General features: G+C 39.2%; 1 protein-coding gene across 6 annotated transcripts in view; it reads right to left on the reverse strand.

The window, feature by feature from the left end:
* LRRC49 (leucine rich repeat containing 49) overlaps positions 1-17142 on the reverse strand; it is a 152662-nt gene that overhangs the window by 125536 nt on the left and 9984 nt on the right. For all 6 annotated transcript variants that reach the window (XM_061157950.1, XM_061157949.1, XM_061157953.1 and 3 more), the window contains one exon: positions 5960-6026. In XM_061157950.1, coding sequence (XP_061013933.1) covers positions 5960-6026 — 67 coding nt within the window. The remainder of the gene's footprint in view (positions 1-5959; positions 6027-17142) is intronic.

Genomic DNA, 17142 nt, shown 5'->3' on the forward strand with positions numbered 1-17142 from the left:
ATCTGGTCCCATCACTTCATGGCAAACAGATGGCGAAACAGTGGAAACAGTGGCAGACTTTATTTCCCTGGGTTCCAAAATCACTGCAGATGGTGATTGCAGCCATGAAATTAAAAGACGCTTGCTCCTTGGAAGAAAAGTTATGACCAACCTAGACAGCATATTAAAAAGCAGAAACATTACTTTGCCAACAAAAGTCTGCCTAGTCAAAGCTATGGTTTTTCCAGTAGTCATGTATGGATGTGAGAGTTGGACTATAAAGAAAGCTGAGTGCCTAAGAATTGGTGCTTTTGAACTGTGGTGTTGGAGAAGACTCTTGAGAGTCCCTTGGACTGCATGGAGACCCAACCAGTTCATCCTAAAGGAGATCAGTCCTGAGTGTTCATTGAAAGGACTGATATTGAAGATGATGCAAAGAACTGACTCATTGGAAAAGACCCTGATGCTGGGAAAGATTGAAGGCGGGAGGAGAAGAGGACGACAAAGGATGAGATGGTTGGATGGCATCACCAACTCAGTGGACATGAGTTTGAATAAACTCCAGGAGTTGGTGATGGACAGGGAGGCCCGGTGTGCTGCCGTTCATGGGGTCACAAAGAGTCGGACATGGCTGAGCAACTGAACCGAACTGAACTGAACTGCTCAGCACTGAGCCAGGTTCCCATGAAGGGAAGATAAATATATGTACTAGTTACAAAATAGAAACTGTGAGCCTAAGGCATGAGCTCACAATGTTTTGACCAAACAAGACCACCCTCTGAGAGAAAAGACAAAGAAAAGAAATGAGACCAAGTTCTCCCTGTTCATACTCCATTTATACTGCAGAATCCTGAAAGCAGTCAAGAGTTTGAATGGAAAAGGGACTAGGAACCCCAGGAGAGGATGAGAATGGATATTCTTTATTACTGAAACTGCTTGAGAGGAGACAGACAGTGGTGAGTCAGGGTACAACATGGTGGACGCCGGCTGTTTAGAGCAAGAAGACTTGAGTTATAGACGATACACATGTGCGTAAGCACTCAACTGCAGCAGAGGGATCTGAGTGGCACAAGTAAGGGTAAGCTAAAGGGTATGGCCCATGAAGTGATGAGAGCGCAGCATGACTTTTAGCCCCACTATTGTAATACAGCAAGAATAGCACAAAACAGGGTGAGTTTCTACATGACCCAGAAGCCCTCCTTGGGAGGGCTTCATCAACCTTTTAATCTAATGAACTTAAGTAATATCGAGTTATACATAACACTTTTTTTCTGGACATTAAAATAAATAAATTTCATGGTCACTGGAGATTAATTTTCTCATCTGTATTGCCATCACAATATTATTTGAACATTTCTATTTAACATTTCAAAGCAGATATTGGCTAAAATAGCCTTTTTAAATACTTAAAATACATTTTCTATGATATTATTAAGCCCTTCTCTTACATTCAAGAAATACCATCTAGATTTCATCTAGATTCAAGAAGAGAAATGTAAGTATATTTATCGCAAATTTAATAATATAAAAGATAAACTACGACCATGCTTTAAAATTTGCACTGAGATTTTTGATTTAACTAATAATAAAATGAAAATCTGTAAAAGAAAAAAAACAAGGTTATGAGTATTTGCAGATGACAGAAAATGACATTTCAAAACTAAATAGGTGATAGAATTTAAAATGTATAGAATCAACAAAAGCAAAATGGACACTATAGGAAATCAGAAATATCAACATAAGCTTGAGAAATTCTACTAAAATACTAAAAAAAAAAAAATAGAGATAGGTATATGAAAAAGCAATATGTAAATATATACATGTATATTTTTATATATATAAAACCCCTCTGAACTGAAGAAAGATAAATACACAGAATGAAGGGGCACATGACCTGTCTATGATGTCTTCCCCCTTCTGCTAATAATCCTGGAGCACTTCTTTTAGAAAACTACCTTTCTCCAATTTCATTTGGTCCTGGTGGGACTTACAACTAGGATGTCTACATTTTAGAGTCCTTTTTTAGTTTGGTGACTCTGAAAAGAAATGTTGTTAATTCATATATAGGTATTAATCTGTAATTTAAAAAAAATCACTGGGGATATTGTTCAGTTTCTTGGTTTGCGAACAGACATGGCAGAATTGGGTGCAACATCTCTGACAGAATAAAATTTGTTACTCTGTTGCAGGCATGAACAAAGTCACAGGAATAGAGCAAATGACAGAATCTTCAAGCAAAAGGTGGTGTATAGTGAGAGCAGAGTTCTTGATCAGTTAATAAATTTCACAGCCAGAAGAAGAGATGACAGGAATGTTCAAAAGCCTAACCTTAGGTCACACTGATCAGAGAGGGTCTTAAGGTAGACAGGAAAGTGTCTTAATATATCTAGGAAAGCTGGATCCTCCAGTCTTTTGTATGTGCATAAGAGTGACCCAGATTGCTCTATCTGGATAAAGATGACCTTCCTATTAAACAACACTGAAAAGAAAGATGTCTGCTTTCTGGCGAGCAATAACAGAAAGGGCAAGCTCTCCCTGAAGGAAAAGATGTCACTGAAAGAACAGATTCTTCTTGAAGCACATTTGTGTCCATGTTAAGGCAAGCATTCAACAGAACATTTTCTGCTGGACAAAGAAAAAAAAAATCTAGGCTGTAAATTAAGAATCAGTCTCCCACATTCCTCTGTATTCTCTACTACTCACATACAATCAATTGCTAAATCTTAATGTTTTTAACATTTATCCAATCTTCCCCTTTGTTATAACCCTATTGTTACTACCTTAAGTTGTCATCACTTCTCACAAGGATTATTGAATTAGTCTCTCAACTGTTCTCTATCTCCAGTTTCACCTCCCCTCTCTTTCCATTCCCCAATCTATTTCTTGAACACTATTACTAATCCTCCCAATGTTTTCACATCAAAAAACCAATTACATTTCATTTTACAATGTATACCATGTATCATTATTATTTCCAATATAAGTAAATTCAAACTATAAAAAATACTCACTTAATATTCTTTTAGTTTTTAAACTATCTGATGCTATTTTTTTAGAGTTGCACATTGTTTCAACTTGAGTAGTGTATCTCCTGACTTTTTAGTCACCAAGACTATCTTTGCTTTGAAATACTCCAGATTTTTGCTTATTGGATTTAAATATTTGAAATAAGACTAAGATTTTCACTTAAAATTTCTTTCTTGTATTCACAGAATCTTGAGAAATAATTTGTGTGGTATAAATAATTAATCTTAATACACAGACTATCACAAACATATGCTGGAATTAGAGAACACATAATATAGGTCAGTTAATAAGGAATAGAGAATTTTTAATCAACATAATGTTGGTAAATAGTCCCTATACAAGATATATAGATCAAGTGATATGTTATTCATTTACCAGTTGCTCTTATAGATCTTGGGTAATGCCCATGAATTCTTCAAAGTATATTATAATATGAAAAACACATAAATGCTTATATGGAAACTAGATCTGAAAGAGACACATGCACCCCAATGTTCATTGCAGCACTGTTTATAATTGCCAGGACATGGAAGCAACCTAGATGCCCATCAGCAGATGAATGGATAAGGAAGCTATGGTACATATACACAATGGAATATTACTCACCCATTAAAAAGAATTCATTTGAATCAGTTCTAATGAGATGGATGAAACTGGAGCCCATTATACAGAGTGAAGTAAGCCAGAAAGATAAAAACCAATATAGTATACTAACGCATATATATGGAATTTAAAAAGATGGTGCATAACCCTATATGCAAAACAGAAAAAGAGAAACAGATGTACAGAACAGACTTTGGGACTCTGTGGGAGAAGGCGAGGGTGGGATGTTCTGAGAGAACAGCATTGAAACAAGTATACTATCAAGGGTGAAACAGATCACCAGCCCAGGTTGGATGCATGAGACGGGTGCTCAGGGCTAGTGCACTGGGAAGACCCAGAGGGACTGGATGGGGAGGGAGGCAGAAGGGGGGATCGGGATGGGGAACACATGTAAATCCATGGCCGATTCATGTCAATGTATGGCAAAAACCACTGCCATATCGTAAAGTAATTAGCCTCCAATTAATAAAAATAAATGCAAATTAAAAAAAAATAAACTCAGGAAAAATATTGCTACCATAAAATGTTTCACTTATACTTATGAGCAATATTTAAAATAGTAGGCTAAATAAAGACAAAATAGCAATTTCTGAGTACTGCATATAAAGCCCTCCACAATCTGGCCTTATATCTACCTCTCTTGCCTCATCTCTCACCATCCCCCAATATGTGCTGAATTCTCTAGCAGTAAAAAAATACTTACCATGTTATTTTTAGTCTCAATGCTTTTGTATATGATATTCTCTTACTGACAAACACTTTAATTCTTCTTCCCCTTCTACCAACATCTAACTATTAATAACAGGCTAACTTTCTCTCTACTAGAAAGACACTAACCAGCCTGCAGGGCTGGACAGTTCCTGGGCCATCAACAGTCCTCCCTCTGTGTGCACATATAGGCAGACAAACAGATGGAGCTGGGATATCAGCTAGCTAGCTGACCCCAGCCACTAGCTGATGTGGCCTATCCAGATCTATCATGGTTTTATTAATAACATTCGGTTTTCAACAAAACGCTTGGGACTAACAGCTATTAGAGCACCCAGAGAGATTACACTGAGGTTGATGTCTGACCAACTGCAAGTGGAAAACCTTGTTCTCAACAGGCAGGGACTCCCAGATCATCCCACAATGTACACTTGCCACCTCAGGAGAGGTTTTACCCTCTGCATGAGTATGTAGCTCACGTAGTTATTTAGAAATAAGTATTCATATTGAAAAGACTAAAATTTAAATATAAGAGCAAGGGGTTAAAAAAGCAGCCAAGATGCTCTGAGAGAGAAAATAAGCAGGGGAACATAACAAACCAGACACAAATTAAGACAGACAAATATACGGGTAGATAAACTGATCAAACAGGATAATGATCCCAGGTTATATAGTAATCAGGGAAACATAAATCCAGACCATGAGAGGCCACCCCTTTATACCAATTCAATTGGCAAAAATTAAGAAGTATGACAATTCCAAATGTTGAAAAAGATATGAAGCAACAGGATCTATTATGTGTTACAGTGGGAGTATAATCTGGTACAATCACCTTGGAAAACAATTTGGCATTATCTTTTAAAGTTAGACATTTAAATAACCTATGACCCATCAGTTCCACTCCTAGGAATATATCCTAGAATAATATAATGTACGGGAGAAACATATATAAGAATGTTCTTAGAAGTGCTATCCAAGTAGGAAACAAAACAAAAAGACAAGCAAACAAAAAGGAATCAATACAAATGTCTATCAATAATAAAATGGAGAAAAATGTTTTTGTATAATCAAACCATGGAACATATAACAATAAACATAAACTACCAACTACATAATCAAAATAAATAAATCTCAGTAACATAATGCTGTATCAAAAAAGCAAACATTAGATGACAATATATAGTGTGACACCTTTTTAAAGTTAAAAGACAATACTACTAAACAATATATTATTTAGACACATGTATATGTGATAAAACCAAGTAAAAATACCCACAAAGGAAAGATAAATGTGAAATCCAGAATAGTGGTAACTTGGAATAAAGAAGGAACACTTAGGTAGGAGAAAATCAATAGTAATATTTTAGTTCTTGGTTTGGGGTTGGCTATTAAGTTAATAAAAGACTAAATAAGAAACAAAATAGGCATAACTATAAGAATTCTAAATGTTTTATGTCTTATCTATCATTTGCTGTTGAGAAATTTATGCATGTAGACTTACTACCTTAATACCACAGCTAATTTCAGTGAATCAGTAAAGTAACTCTGGAAAAATTGAACACAAGCATAATTATTAAAAGTTCTATGCCAAATTTCTTAGAGCTTTTTCAAAAAAGTAAGTTACAAAGGGCTTTAACAATACCTGATTTCCATGAAGGTCCAAGACATCTAAACTCTTTAGATTCTCCAGATTTGAAATTTTCTTAATTCTGAAAATAAGAATAAGTAGAATGGAAATACAGATGTATCACATCTATTGCAAATCAAAACAGTCTAAGGCATAACTTATTTTAATTTATTCTTTCTCTCCAGATAGATGGATATATATATATAGATAGATAGATAGATAGATAGATAGACACAGAAAGACATATATACATAGAGATTATATATAATTATATATATTAAAAAACATATCCCCATTGATTTAATTGTAATGTTAAAGATGCAGTCCCACTGGGGGAAATGTTCCAAAGACAGCTTAAAAGTGCTCTTTAGGAAAGAACAATTGTACTTCTAGGAACTTTAGCACAAGGCACTTACTCAAAGCAATCTCCTTCACCCTAGAATAAAACTTAAATCCCTCACCTCAGTCCTCAAGGCCCTAAACTGTCTGGCTGACTCTTCCTTCAGCTCATCTCCTTCCATGGCTCAGGCTTACCCACTCACTTTGCTCCAGCCACAGGGGCTTTCTTGCTATCTCTAACTTGCTATCTCTAACAAATTCATTTCTGCCTTGGGGTGTTTACCCTCGCTGTTCCTTCTTCCTTAATGTTCCACCAGAACTTCACATGGTTCACTCCTTCCCATTTTTCAAGTCTTGGCTCAAACATCTTCTCAGAGCAGCCTTTCCAGGTGACCCTATTGAAAAGAGCTCTCTCTTCCTTTCCATCACTCACATCATAGCCAAATCCAGAATTGTATTACCAAAACCAATCCAACCCAATTTAGTTTATAAAAATATTTATCATACACCTATTATGATCTATTGCAGTGTGACTACAGTTCTTCCTCTCATCCTTATCTCGCCACACCAGCCCCGCCCACACTACTCCATTAGGACCAAAATTCCCTCTCAGTCTCCTCTCACACCTCTCTCCTTGCTCACATGGATTATTTACTGTCTAAGCCACCAGCGAAGCCAAAATAATAAAATATATTCAAGTAAAAAACAGATCACATAAAAACCAATTTTTAAAACTTCAGTTCAGTTCAGTTCAGTCGCTAAGTTGTGTCTGATTCTTTGCAACCCCATGAACCACAGCACGCCGAGCCTCCCTGTCCATCACCAACTCCCGGAGTCCACCCAAACCCATGTCCATTGAGTCGGTGATGCCATCCAACCATCTCATCCTCTGTTGTCCCCTTCTCCTCCTGCCCTCAATCTTTCCCAGCATCAGGACTCATTTTCCAATGAGTCAGCTCTTCACATCAGGTGGCCAAAGTACTGGAGTTTCAGCTTCGACATCAGTCCTTCCAATGAACTCCCAGGACTGATCTCCTTCAGGATGGACTGGTTGGATCTCCTTGCAGTCCAAGGGACTCTCAAGAGTCTTCTCCAACACCATAGTTCAAAAGCATCAATTCTTCTGTGCTCAGATTTCTTTATAGTCCAACTCTCACAGCCATACATGACCACTGGAAAAACTATAGCTTTGACTAGGCAGACCTTTGTTGGCAAAGTAATGTCTCTGTGCTTTAATATGCTGTCTAGGTTGGTCATAACTTTCCTGCCAAGCAGTAAGCGTCTTTTAATTTCATGGCTGCAGTCACCATCTGCAGTGATTTGGGGGCCCAGAAAAACAGTCATCCACTGCTTCCACATGTGAGCACAGAATGGTGATTCAGTGTTGGTCACCAACGCCTGGAAACAAGGCAACGGGCTGCATGACTGTCCTGTCAGTGTCCTATGAGAGCACTGTCAAAAACCTACCTAAGGATCATCTATTTACAACTGACTAGAGCCCAAACTCTGTAAGTTATATACTAACTTGCAGAAAACTAGGAAGATACCAATGTGACCTGAAAGCTTTTATTTAAAAAGAAACTCTCCCATCAAATGGAAGTGAACTAGAAAAAGACAAGGCTCACTCATGACTCAGCAACTACAGACCTCCAGGGACACACCACAGCTTTTCTCTGCAGGTCACAGTATGTGCAGTGCTGACGCTCAAATGAGGACCCCCCTTCAGGATCTATATGAGGCCTGGCTTTTCAGGTGTCAAAGACAAATCCTTAAGTGAGACACTTCAAGAAATCAAAAGGAAAGGAATATGGAATTCCAGGGTCTAATGGAAAATTCTGTTATCTATAGAACTGGGTGATCACAAGAAAACCCAGAGAAGTTCTGGTCATGAGCCTGTGAACATCAGGATACCAGAAGATCTCACAAAGGTAAACAGAGGCTATAGAAAGAAGTAGAGTTAGATGGGAAGAATTTCAACAGCAAAGTGGGTTGGGAGTTCTTTGGTAGCAATGTAAACTTCACATATGGAAGCTGAGCAGGATCCTTCTAGCTTTGGAGCAGAAATCTTTGTTGGATCTGCTTGAATTTAAAGGTATATGGTTGCACTGGATTTTCATATGTGGTTCCAATGCCTTGGACTCAAAGACTGCAGTGCTTTGAGATGTGCGAGGGAGTAAATGTTATTAATTTAACCAGCAGAGGGCAACGAGTCACCCAAGACAAACAAGGAGACAGGGTGGTGGATGTGTTTCTCTCTTCTTTAGCAATCCTCAGCCAGGTTTGCCTAATAACCACTAAAGTACTGCCTCAGTATAGATTTGCATCTTCAAGGTTCACAGGCTCCTTGCTGTGACAAAGTCAGCTGACTGGAGAGCAGGAGGAATATGTTAAGGGTCAGATTTGCTTGTACTGATACTTCAGAAATATGCAATTTGGGAGAATGTGGAAAGTAGTCTTCTGATACATTTTTTTTTACTCCAGAACACTAAAAGTTTTAGAACTGTTTAATAGCTACTTTCTTTACATGGAAAATAAGGTGTGAGCAAAAGTAAACAAAAAACAGAGGGAGGAACAGAAAGAGAAAGACAGACTTGGATCTTCAAAGAACAAAATATTTTTTTAAAATATTATTTCCAAGAAGCCAGATAAACTGAAAAAAAGAAATAGTAATGTGGAGAAAAGAAAACCTTCATGCACTGTTGATGGGAATATAAATTGGTGAAGCCACTATGGAAAATGGTATGGAAATTCCTCCAAAAATTTGAAATAGTGGACTTCCCTGTTGGTTCAGTAGTTAAGGATCTGCCTGCCAATGCAGGGGGCACAGTTTGACCCTTAGTGCGGGAAGACACCACATACCATGGGACAACCAAGCCTGTGCACCACAACCACTGAGCCCACACTTTAAAGCCCATGTGCTGTACCTACTGAAGCCCACAGGCCACGGGCCTGTGCTCCACAACCAGAGAAACCAGCACAACGAGAAGCCCTTGCACCACAACAAACAGTCGCCCCCACTCACTGCAACTAGAGAAAGTCTGTGCACAGTAATGAAGACACAGCTCAGCCATGGAGACAGAAAGAATTCTAAAAAACATTTAACATGGAACTACTATATGATCCAAAAATTCCATTTCTGGGTATATATCTGAAGAGAAAAACACCAATTAAAAAGAAATGTGCACCCCTATGTTCATTGCAGCAATATTTACAATAGCCACAATATGGAAGCAAGCCAAGTGCCCATCAGTAGATGAATTGATAAAGAAGATGTAGTGTATATATACATGGAATATTACTCAGCCATAAAAAAAATGGAAATCTTGCCTTTTGCAACAACATGGATGGACCTGGCAGGTATAATGCTAACTGAAATACATCAGACAGAGAAAGGCAAAATACCATATGATTTCACTAATATGTGGAAACCAAAAAACACAACAAAACAGAAATGATTATAGAGAACAAACAGGTGGTTGCCAGAGTGGTTAGCGAGAAAGAAATAGGTGAGGGAGATTAAGAGACACAAACTACCAATTGCAAAATAAATGAGTCATGACTATGAAACATTTAGAGTGAGGAATGTAGTCAATAATTATGTAATATCTTTGGTGAGACATGGTAACTAGACTTACTGTGGTGATCACTTTGAAATGTATAGAAATATCAAATCACTATGTTGTGTAACAGGAACTAACAGAGATCTGGAGGTTGATTATATTCATAAACAAACAAAATCAGGAAAAAAAATCAGATTTGTGGTTACCAGAGGCAGGAAATGGGTGACAGGAGGGGGAGCTGGATGAAAGCAGTCAAAAGATACAAACTTTCAGTTATGAGATAAATAAGTATACTAGGGACATAATGTACAATGAGTTTAGTTCAGACGTTCAGTCATGTTGACTCTTTGCGACCCCAGAAATCGCAGCATGCCACGCCTCCCTGTCCATCACCAACTCCCGGAGTTCACCCAAAATCATGTCCACGTCCATTGGTGATGCCATCCAACCATCTCATCCTCTGTCGTCTCCTTCTCCTGTTACCCACAATCTTTCCCAGCATCAGGGTCTTTTCAAATGAGTCAGCTCTTCGCATCAGGTGGCCAAGGTACTGGAGTTTCAGCTTCAGCATCAGTCCTTCCAATGAACATCCAGGACTGATCTCCTTTAGGATGGACTGGTTGGATCTCCTTGCAGTCCAAGGGACTCTCAAGAGTCTTCTCCAACACCACAGTTCAAAAGCATCAATTCTTAGGCACTCAGCTTTCTTCACAGTCCAACTCTCACATCCATACATGACCACTGGAGAAACCACAGCTTTGACTGGATGGACCTGTGTTGACAAAGTAATGTCTCTGCTTTTTAATATGCTGTCTAGGTTGGTCATAACTTTCCTTCCAAGGAGTAAGCATCTCTTAATTTCATTGCTGCAATCACCATCTGCAGTGATTGTGGAGCCCAGAAAAATAAAGTCTGCCACTGTTTCTACTGTTTCCCCATCTATCTCCCATGAAGTGATGGGACCAGGTACCATGATCTTAGTTTTCTGAATGTTGAGCTTTAACCCAACTTTTTCACTCTCCTCTTTCACTTTCATCAAGAGGCTCTTTAGTTCTTCTTCACTTTCTGCCATAAGGGTGGTGTCATCTGCATATCTGAGGTTATTGATATTTCTCCCGGCAATCTTGATTCCAGCTTGTGCTTCTTCCAGTCCAGCATTTCTCATGATGTACTCTGCATATAAGTTAAATAAGCAGGGTGACAATATACAGCCTTCACATACTCCTTTTCCTCTTTGGAACCAGTCTGTTGTTCCATGTCCAGTTCTAACTGTTGCTTCCTGAACTACATACAGGTTTCTCAAGAGGCAGGTCAGGTGGTCTGGTATCCCCATCTCTTTCAGAATTTTCCACAGTTTATTTTGATCCATGTAGTCAAAGGCTTTGGCATAGTCAATAAAGCAGAAATAGATGTTTCTCTGGAACTCTCTTGCTTTTTCATTGATCCATCAGATGTTGGCAATAGGATAAATATAATTAACACTACTGTATGTTATAAGTGAAAGTGGTTAACAAAGTAAATCCTAAGAGTTCTCATCCCAAGGACACAAGTTTTCTGTTTCTTTCATTTTGTAGCTATATATGAAATGGTGAATATTCACTAAACTTGTGATAATCACTTCATGATGTATATAAGTCAAATCATTTTGGGGAGAATAGATACATGTATATGTACGGCTGATTCCCTTTGTTGTTCACCTGAAACTATCAAACACTGTTAATTTGTTATACTCCAATACAAAATTAAAAAGTTCTTCTCAAAAACCATTATGCCATATATTTTAAACTTACACAGCGCTCTATGTCAATTACATCTTAATAAAACTGCAAGAAAACAAACAAAATCTACTTAAGGACTAAAAGAAGGACCTAAAAGTCATGATACTAAAGAATAAATGGAAACTAGATAAACAAATCAGAAACTCCAAGGATCAGAAAGTAGTGAAGAAGTCTCTGGGAGAGATGACCAGGAGCACCTATAAGGAAAGGCCTCAACGATATGAAAAAAGTTTCTTTTATGCCTCACTTTTATTGAAGTGAATGCTCTGGTGGCATACTCCAGAGGCATATGTAACCTTGCAAAAGTCACTTCACATCTTCATTTCTTCATCTGTAAATAAGGCAGCTTGTGCTTCTTCCAGTCCAGGAAGTTCTGAGTTCACTGAGTTCACTCCAAATTCTAATACTCTATGATTCTATAATTCCTCTAAATTCCCTCATGCTACCATAATGCTTAGCTTAACACTTGAGCCAACTGTGGTTGATAAACTACACTGATGTGAACTTTCAAGAAACCACAAAGAACAGACAAGAGCCTAGAACACTGGCGCATAATCTTGAAAAAAGTATTTTACATTAATTACCATCAGACAGTGAGAATAAAAATTCAAAGTCCATGCTGTGGGGGTTGGGAAGGAATAGGGAGGAGAGAAGCCAAGCTTAGGTATAATACTGTATCTAAATTTTATGATAATATATAAAAAATCAGTTTTGGATTTTGCTAAACAGCCTTTCTTTGTAACACTGTAAAAGCTATCCAGTAGAACAGAATGGAAAGAAAACTGTTGAATAAATATCAATGGAATTAGTCAGGAACTGAGTAGCTGTACTACACAACAGATCCTTTAAAAGGGAACTGGGGAAGTTCATATAAGATATAATATTAAAAAATACACTGAAAATATCATTCGAACAATAATCAGTATCACTAAATATCAGCAGGGTATTAGTTCCCAACAGATATCAAAATCTCAGTTCAGTCACTCAGTCGTGTCCAACTCTTTGCAACCCCATGGACTGCAGCACACCAGGCATTCTTGTCCATCACCAACTCCCGGAGCTTACTCAAACTTATGTCCATCAAGTCTTTGATGCCATCCAACCATCTCATCCTCTGTCATCACCTTCTTCTCCTGCCTTCAATCTTTCCCAGCATCAGAGTCTTTCCTATGAGTCAGTTCTTCACATCAGGTGACCAAAGTATTGGAGTTTCAGCTTCAACATCAGTCCTTCCAATGAATATTCAGGACTGATCTCCTTTAGGGTGAATAGGTTGGATCTCCTTGCAGTCCATGGGACTCTCAAGAGTCTTCTCCAACACCACAGTTCAAAAGCATCAATTCTTCAGTGCTCAGCTTTCTTTATAGTCCACCTCTCACATCCATACACGACTACTATAAAAACCATAGCTTTGACTAGATGGACCTTTGTTGGCAAAGTAATGCTTTTTAATATGCTGTCTAGGTTGGTTATACCTTTTCTTCCAAGGAGCAAGTGTCTTTTAATTTCATGGCTGCAGTTACCATCTGCAGTGATTTTGGAGCCCAAGAAAATAAAGTCTGTCACTATTTCCATTGTTTTCCCATCTATTTGCCATGAAGAGATAGGACCAGATGCTATGATCTTAGTTTTCTGAATACTGAGCTTTAAGCCAACTTTTTCACTCTCCTCTTTCACTTTCATCAAGAGGCTCTTTAGTTCTTCTTCACTTTCTGCCCTAAGGGTGGTGTTATCTGCATATCTGAGGTTATTGATATTTCTCCCGGCAATCTTGATTCCAGCTTGTGCTTCCTCCAGCACAGCGTTTCTCATGATGTACTCTGCATATAAGTTAATTGAGCAGGGTGACAATATACAGCCTTGGTGTACGCCTTTCCCAATTTGGAACCAGTCTATTGTTCCATGTCTGGTTCTGACTGTTGCTTCTTGATCTGCAAACAGATTTCTCAGGAGGCAGGTCAGGTGGTCTGGTATTCCCATCTCCTTGAAGAATTTTCCACAGTTTGCTGTGATCCATACAGTCAAAGGCTTTGGCATAGTCAATAAAGCAGAAATAGATGTTTTTCTGGAACTCTCTTGCTTTTTTCGATGATCCTATGGATGTTGGCAATTTGATCTCTGACTCCTCTGCTTTTTCTAAAACCAGCTTGAACATCTGGAAGTTCACGGTTCACATACTGTTGAAGCCTGGCTTGGAGAATTTTGAGCATTACTTTGCTAGCATGTGAGATGAGTGCAATTGTGTGGTAGTTTGAACACTCCTTGGCATTGCCTTTCTTTGGGATTGGAATGAAAACTGACCTTTTCCAGTCCTGTGGCCACTGCTGAGTTTTCCAAATTTCCTGGCATATTGAGTGCAGCACTTTCACAGCATCACCTTTTAGGATTTGAAATAGCTCAACTGGAATTCCATCACCTCCACTAGCTTTGTTCGTAGTGATGCTTCCTAAGGCCCACCTAACTTCACATTCCAGGATGTCTGGCTCTAGGTGAGTGATCACACCATTGTGGTTATCTGGGTCATTAAGATCTTTTTTGTAAAAAAAAAAAAAAAAAAGATCTTTTTTGTATAGTTCTTCTGTGTATTCTTGCCACCTCTTCTTAATATCTTCTGCTTCTGTTAGTTCCATACCATTTTTGTCCTTTATTGTGCCCATCTTTGCATGAAATGTTCCCTTGGTATCTCTAATTTTCTTGAAGAGATCTTCAGTCTTTCCCATTCTATTGTTATCCTCTATTTCTTTGCACTGATCACTGAGGAAAGCTTTCTTATCTCTCCTTGCTATTCTTTGGAACTCTACATTCAAATGAGTATATTTTTCCCTTTCTCCTTTGTCTTTAGCTTCTCTTCTTTTCTCAGCTATTCGCAAGGGCTCCTCAGACAACTATTTTGTCTTTTTACATTTCTTTTTCTTGGGAATGGTCTTGATCACTGTCTCCTGTATAATGTCACGAACCTCTGTCCATAGTTCTTCAGGCACTCTATCAGATCTAATCCCTTGAATCTATTTTTCACTTTCACTGTATAATTGTAAGGGATTTGAATTAGGTCATACCTGAATGGTCTACTGGTTTTCCCTAATTTCTTCAAATTAAGTCTGAATTTGGCAATAAGGAGTTCATGATCTGAGCCACAGTCAGCTCCCTGTCTTGTTTTTGCCAACTGTATAGAACTTCTCCATCTTTGGCTGCAATGAATATAATCAATCTGATTTCGATGTTGACATCTGGTGATGTCAATGTGTAGTCTTCTCTTGTGTTGTTGGAAGACGGTGTTTGCTATGACCAGTGTGTTCTTTTGGCAAAGCTCTGTTAGCCTTTACCCTGCTTCGTTTTGTACTCCAAGGCCAAATTTGCCTGTTACTCCAGGTATCTCTTGACCTCCTACTTTTGCATTCCAGTCCCCTATAATGAAAAGGACATATTTTGGGGGTGTTAGTTCTAGAAGGTCTTGGAGGTCTTCATAGAACCATTCAACTTCAGCTACTTCAGCATTACTAGTCAGGGCATAGACTTGGACTACTGTGATATTGAATGGTTTGCCTTGGAAACAAATAGAGATCATTCTGTTGTTTCTGAGATTGCACCCAACTACTGCATTGTGGAACCTTTTGTTTACTATGAGGGCTATTCCATTTCTTCTAAGGGATTCTTGCCCACAGTAGTAGTTATAATGGTCATCTGAATTAAATTAACCCATTCCAGTCCATTTTAGTTCACTGATGCCTAAAATGTCAATGCTTACTCTTGGCATCTGCTGTTTGACCAGTTCCAATTTGCCTTGATTCATGGACCTAACATTCCAGGTTCCTATGTAATATGGCTCTTTACAGCATCAGACTTTACTTCCATCACGTCACAACTACCAACAGGTATTATTTTTGCTTTGGCTCTGTCTCTTCATTCTTTCTCCACTGATCTTCTGTAGCATATTGGGCACCTACCAATCCGGGGAGTTCATCTTTCAGTGTCCTATCTTTTTGCCTTTTCATACTGTTCATGGGGTTCTCAAGGCAAGAACACTGAAATGGTTTGCCATTCCCTTCTCCAGTGGGCCACGTTTTGTCAGAACTCTCCACCATGACCCATCCATCGGGTGGCCCTACACGGCATGGCTCATAGTTTCACTGAATTAGACAGGGCTGTGGTCCATGTGATCAGTTTGGTTAGTTTTCTGTGATTCTGGTTTTCATTCTGTATGCCCTCTGATGGATAAGGATAAGAGGCTTACGGAAGCTTCCCAATGGGAGAGACTGACTGAGGGGGAACTGGATCTTGTTCTGATGGGCAGGGCCATGCTCAGTAAATCTTTAATCCAATTTTCTGTTGATGGTTGGGGCTGTGTTCCCTCCCTGTTGTTTGACCTGACCCAAACTATGGTGGAGGTCCTGAAGATAATGGCGACCTCCTTCAAAAGGTCCTGTGCACGCACTGCCACACTCAATACCCCTGACCCGGCAGCAGGCCACTGCCAACCCACGCCTCTGCAAGAGACTCCTGGACTCTCACAGGCAAGTCTGGGTCAGTTTCTTGTGGAGTCACTGCTCCTTTCTCCTGGGTCCTGGTGCATACAAGGTTCTGTTTGTGCCCTCCAAGAGTTTGTTTCCCCAGTCCTGTGTAAGTTCTGGTGGCTCTATGATGGGGTTAATGGCAACCTCCTCCAAGAGGGCTTATGCCATACCCAGGTCTGCTGCACCCAGAGGTCCTGCCCCTGCAGCAGTCCACTGCTGACCCATACCCTGCAGGAGACACTCAAACACAGTTCTGGCTCAGTCTCTGTGGGGTCTCTAGGTCCTGGTGCACCCAAGGTTTGTTTGAACCCTCTGAGCATCTCTGGAGGGTAAAGGGTTTGATTCTAAATGCAATTTCACTGCTCCTACCATCTTGCTTGTGGCAGACACCACCATTATGGCAGAAAGCAAAGAACTAAAGAGCCTCTTGATGAAAGTAAAAGAGGAGAGCAAAAAAGTTGGCTTAAAACTCACATTCAGAAAACCAGGATCATGGCATCTGGTCCCATCACTTCACAGCAAACAGATGGGGAAACATTGGAAACAGTGGCAGACTTTATTTTCTTGGGTTCCAAAATCACTGCAGATGGTGACTGCACCCATGAAATTAAAAGACACTTGCTCCTTGGAAGAAAAGGTATAACCAACCTAGACAGCATATTAAAAAGCAGAGACATTACTTTGCCAACAAAGGTCCATCTAGTCGAAGCTGTGGTTTTTCCAGTAGTCACGTATGGATGTGAGATTTGGACTACAAAGAAAGCTGAGCACTGAAGAATTGATGCTTTTAAACTGTGGTGCTGGAAGACTCTTGAGAGTCCCTTGGACTGCAAGGAGATTCAACCAGTCCATCCTAAAGGAAATCAGTCCTGTATATTCATTGGAAGGACTGATGCTGAAGCTGAAACTCCAATACTTTGGCCACCTGACGCAAAGAACTGACTCATTTAAAAAGATCCTGATGCTGGGAAAGACTGAAGGCAGGAGAAGAAGGGGATGACAAAGGATGA

This window comes from Dama dama, chromosome 12, assembly GCF_033118175.1.
Source record: "Dama dama isolate Ldn47 chromosome 12, ASM3311817v1, whole genome shotgun sequence".
NCBI classification, from domain to species: domain Eukaryota; kingdom Metazoa; phylum Chordata; class Mammalia; order Artiodactyla; family Cervidae; genus Dama; species Dama dama.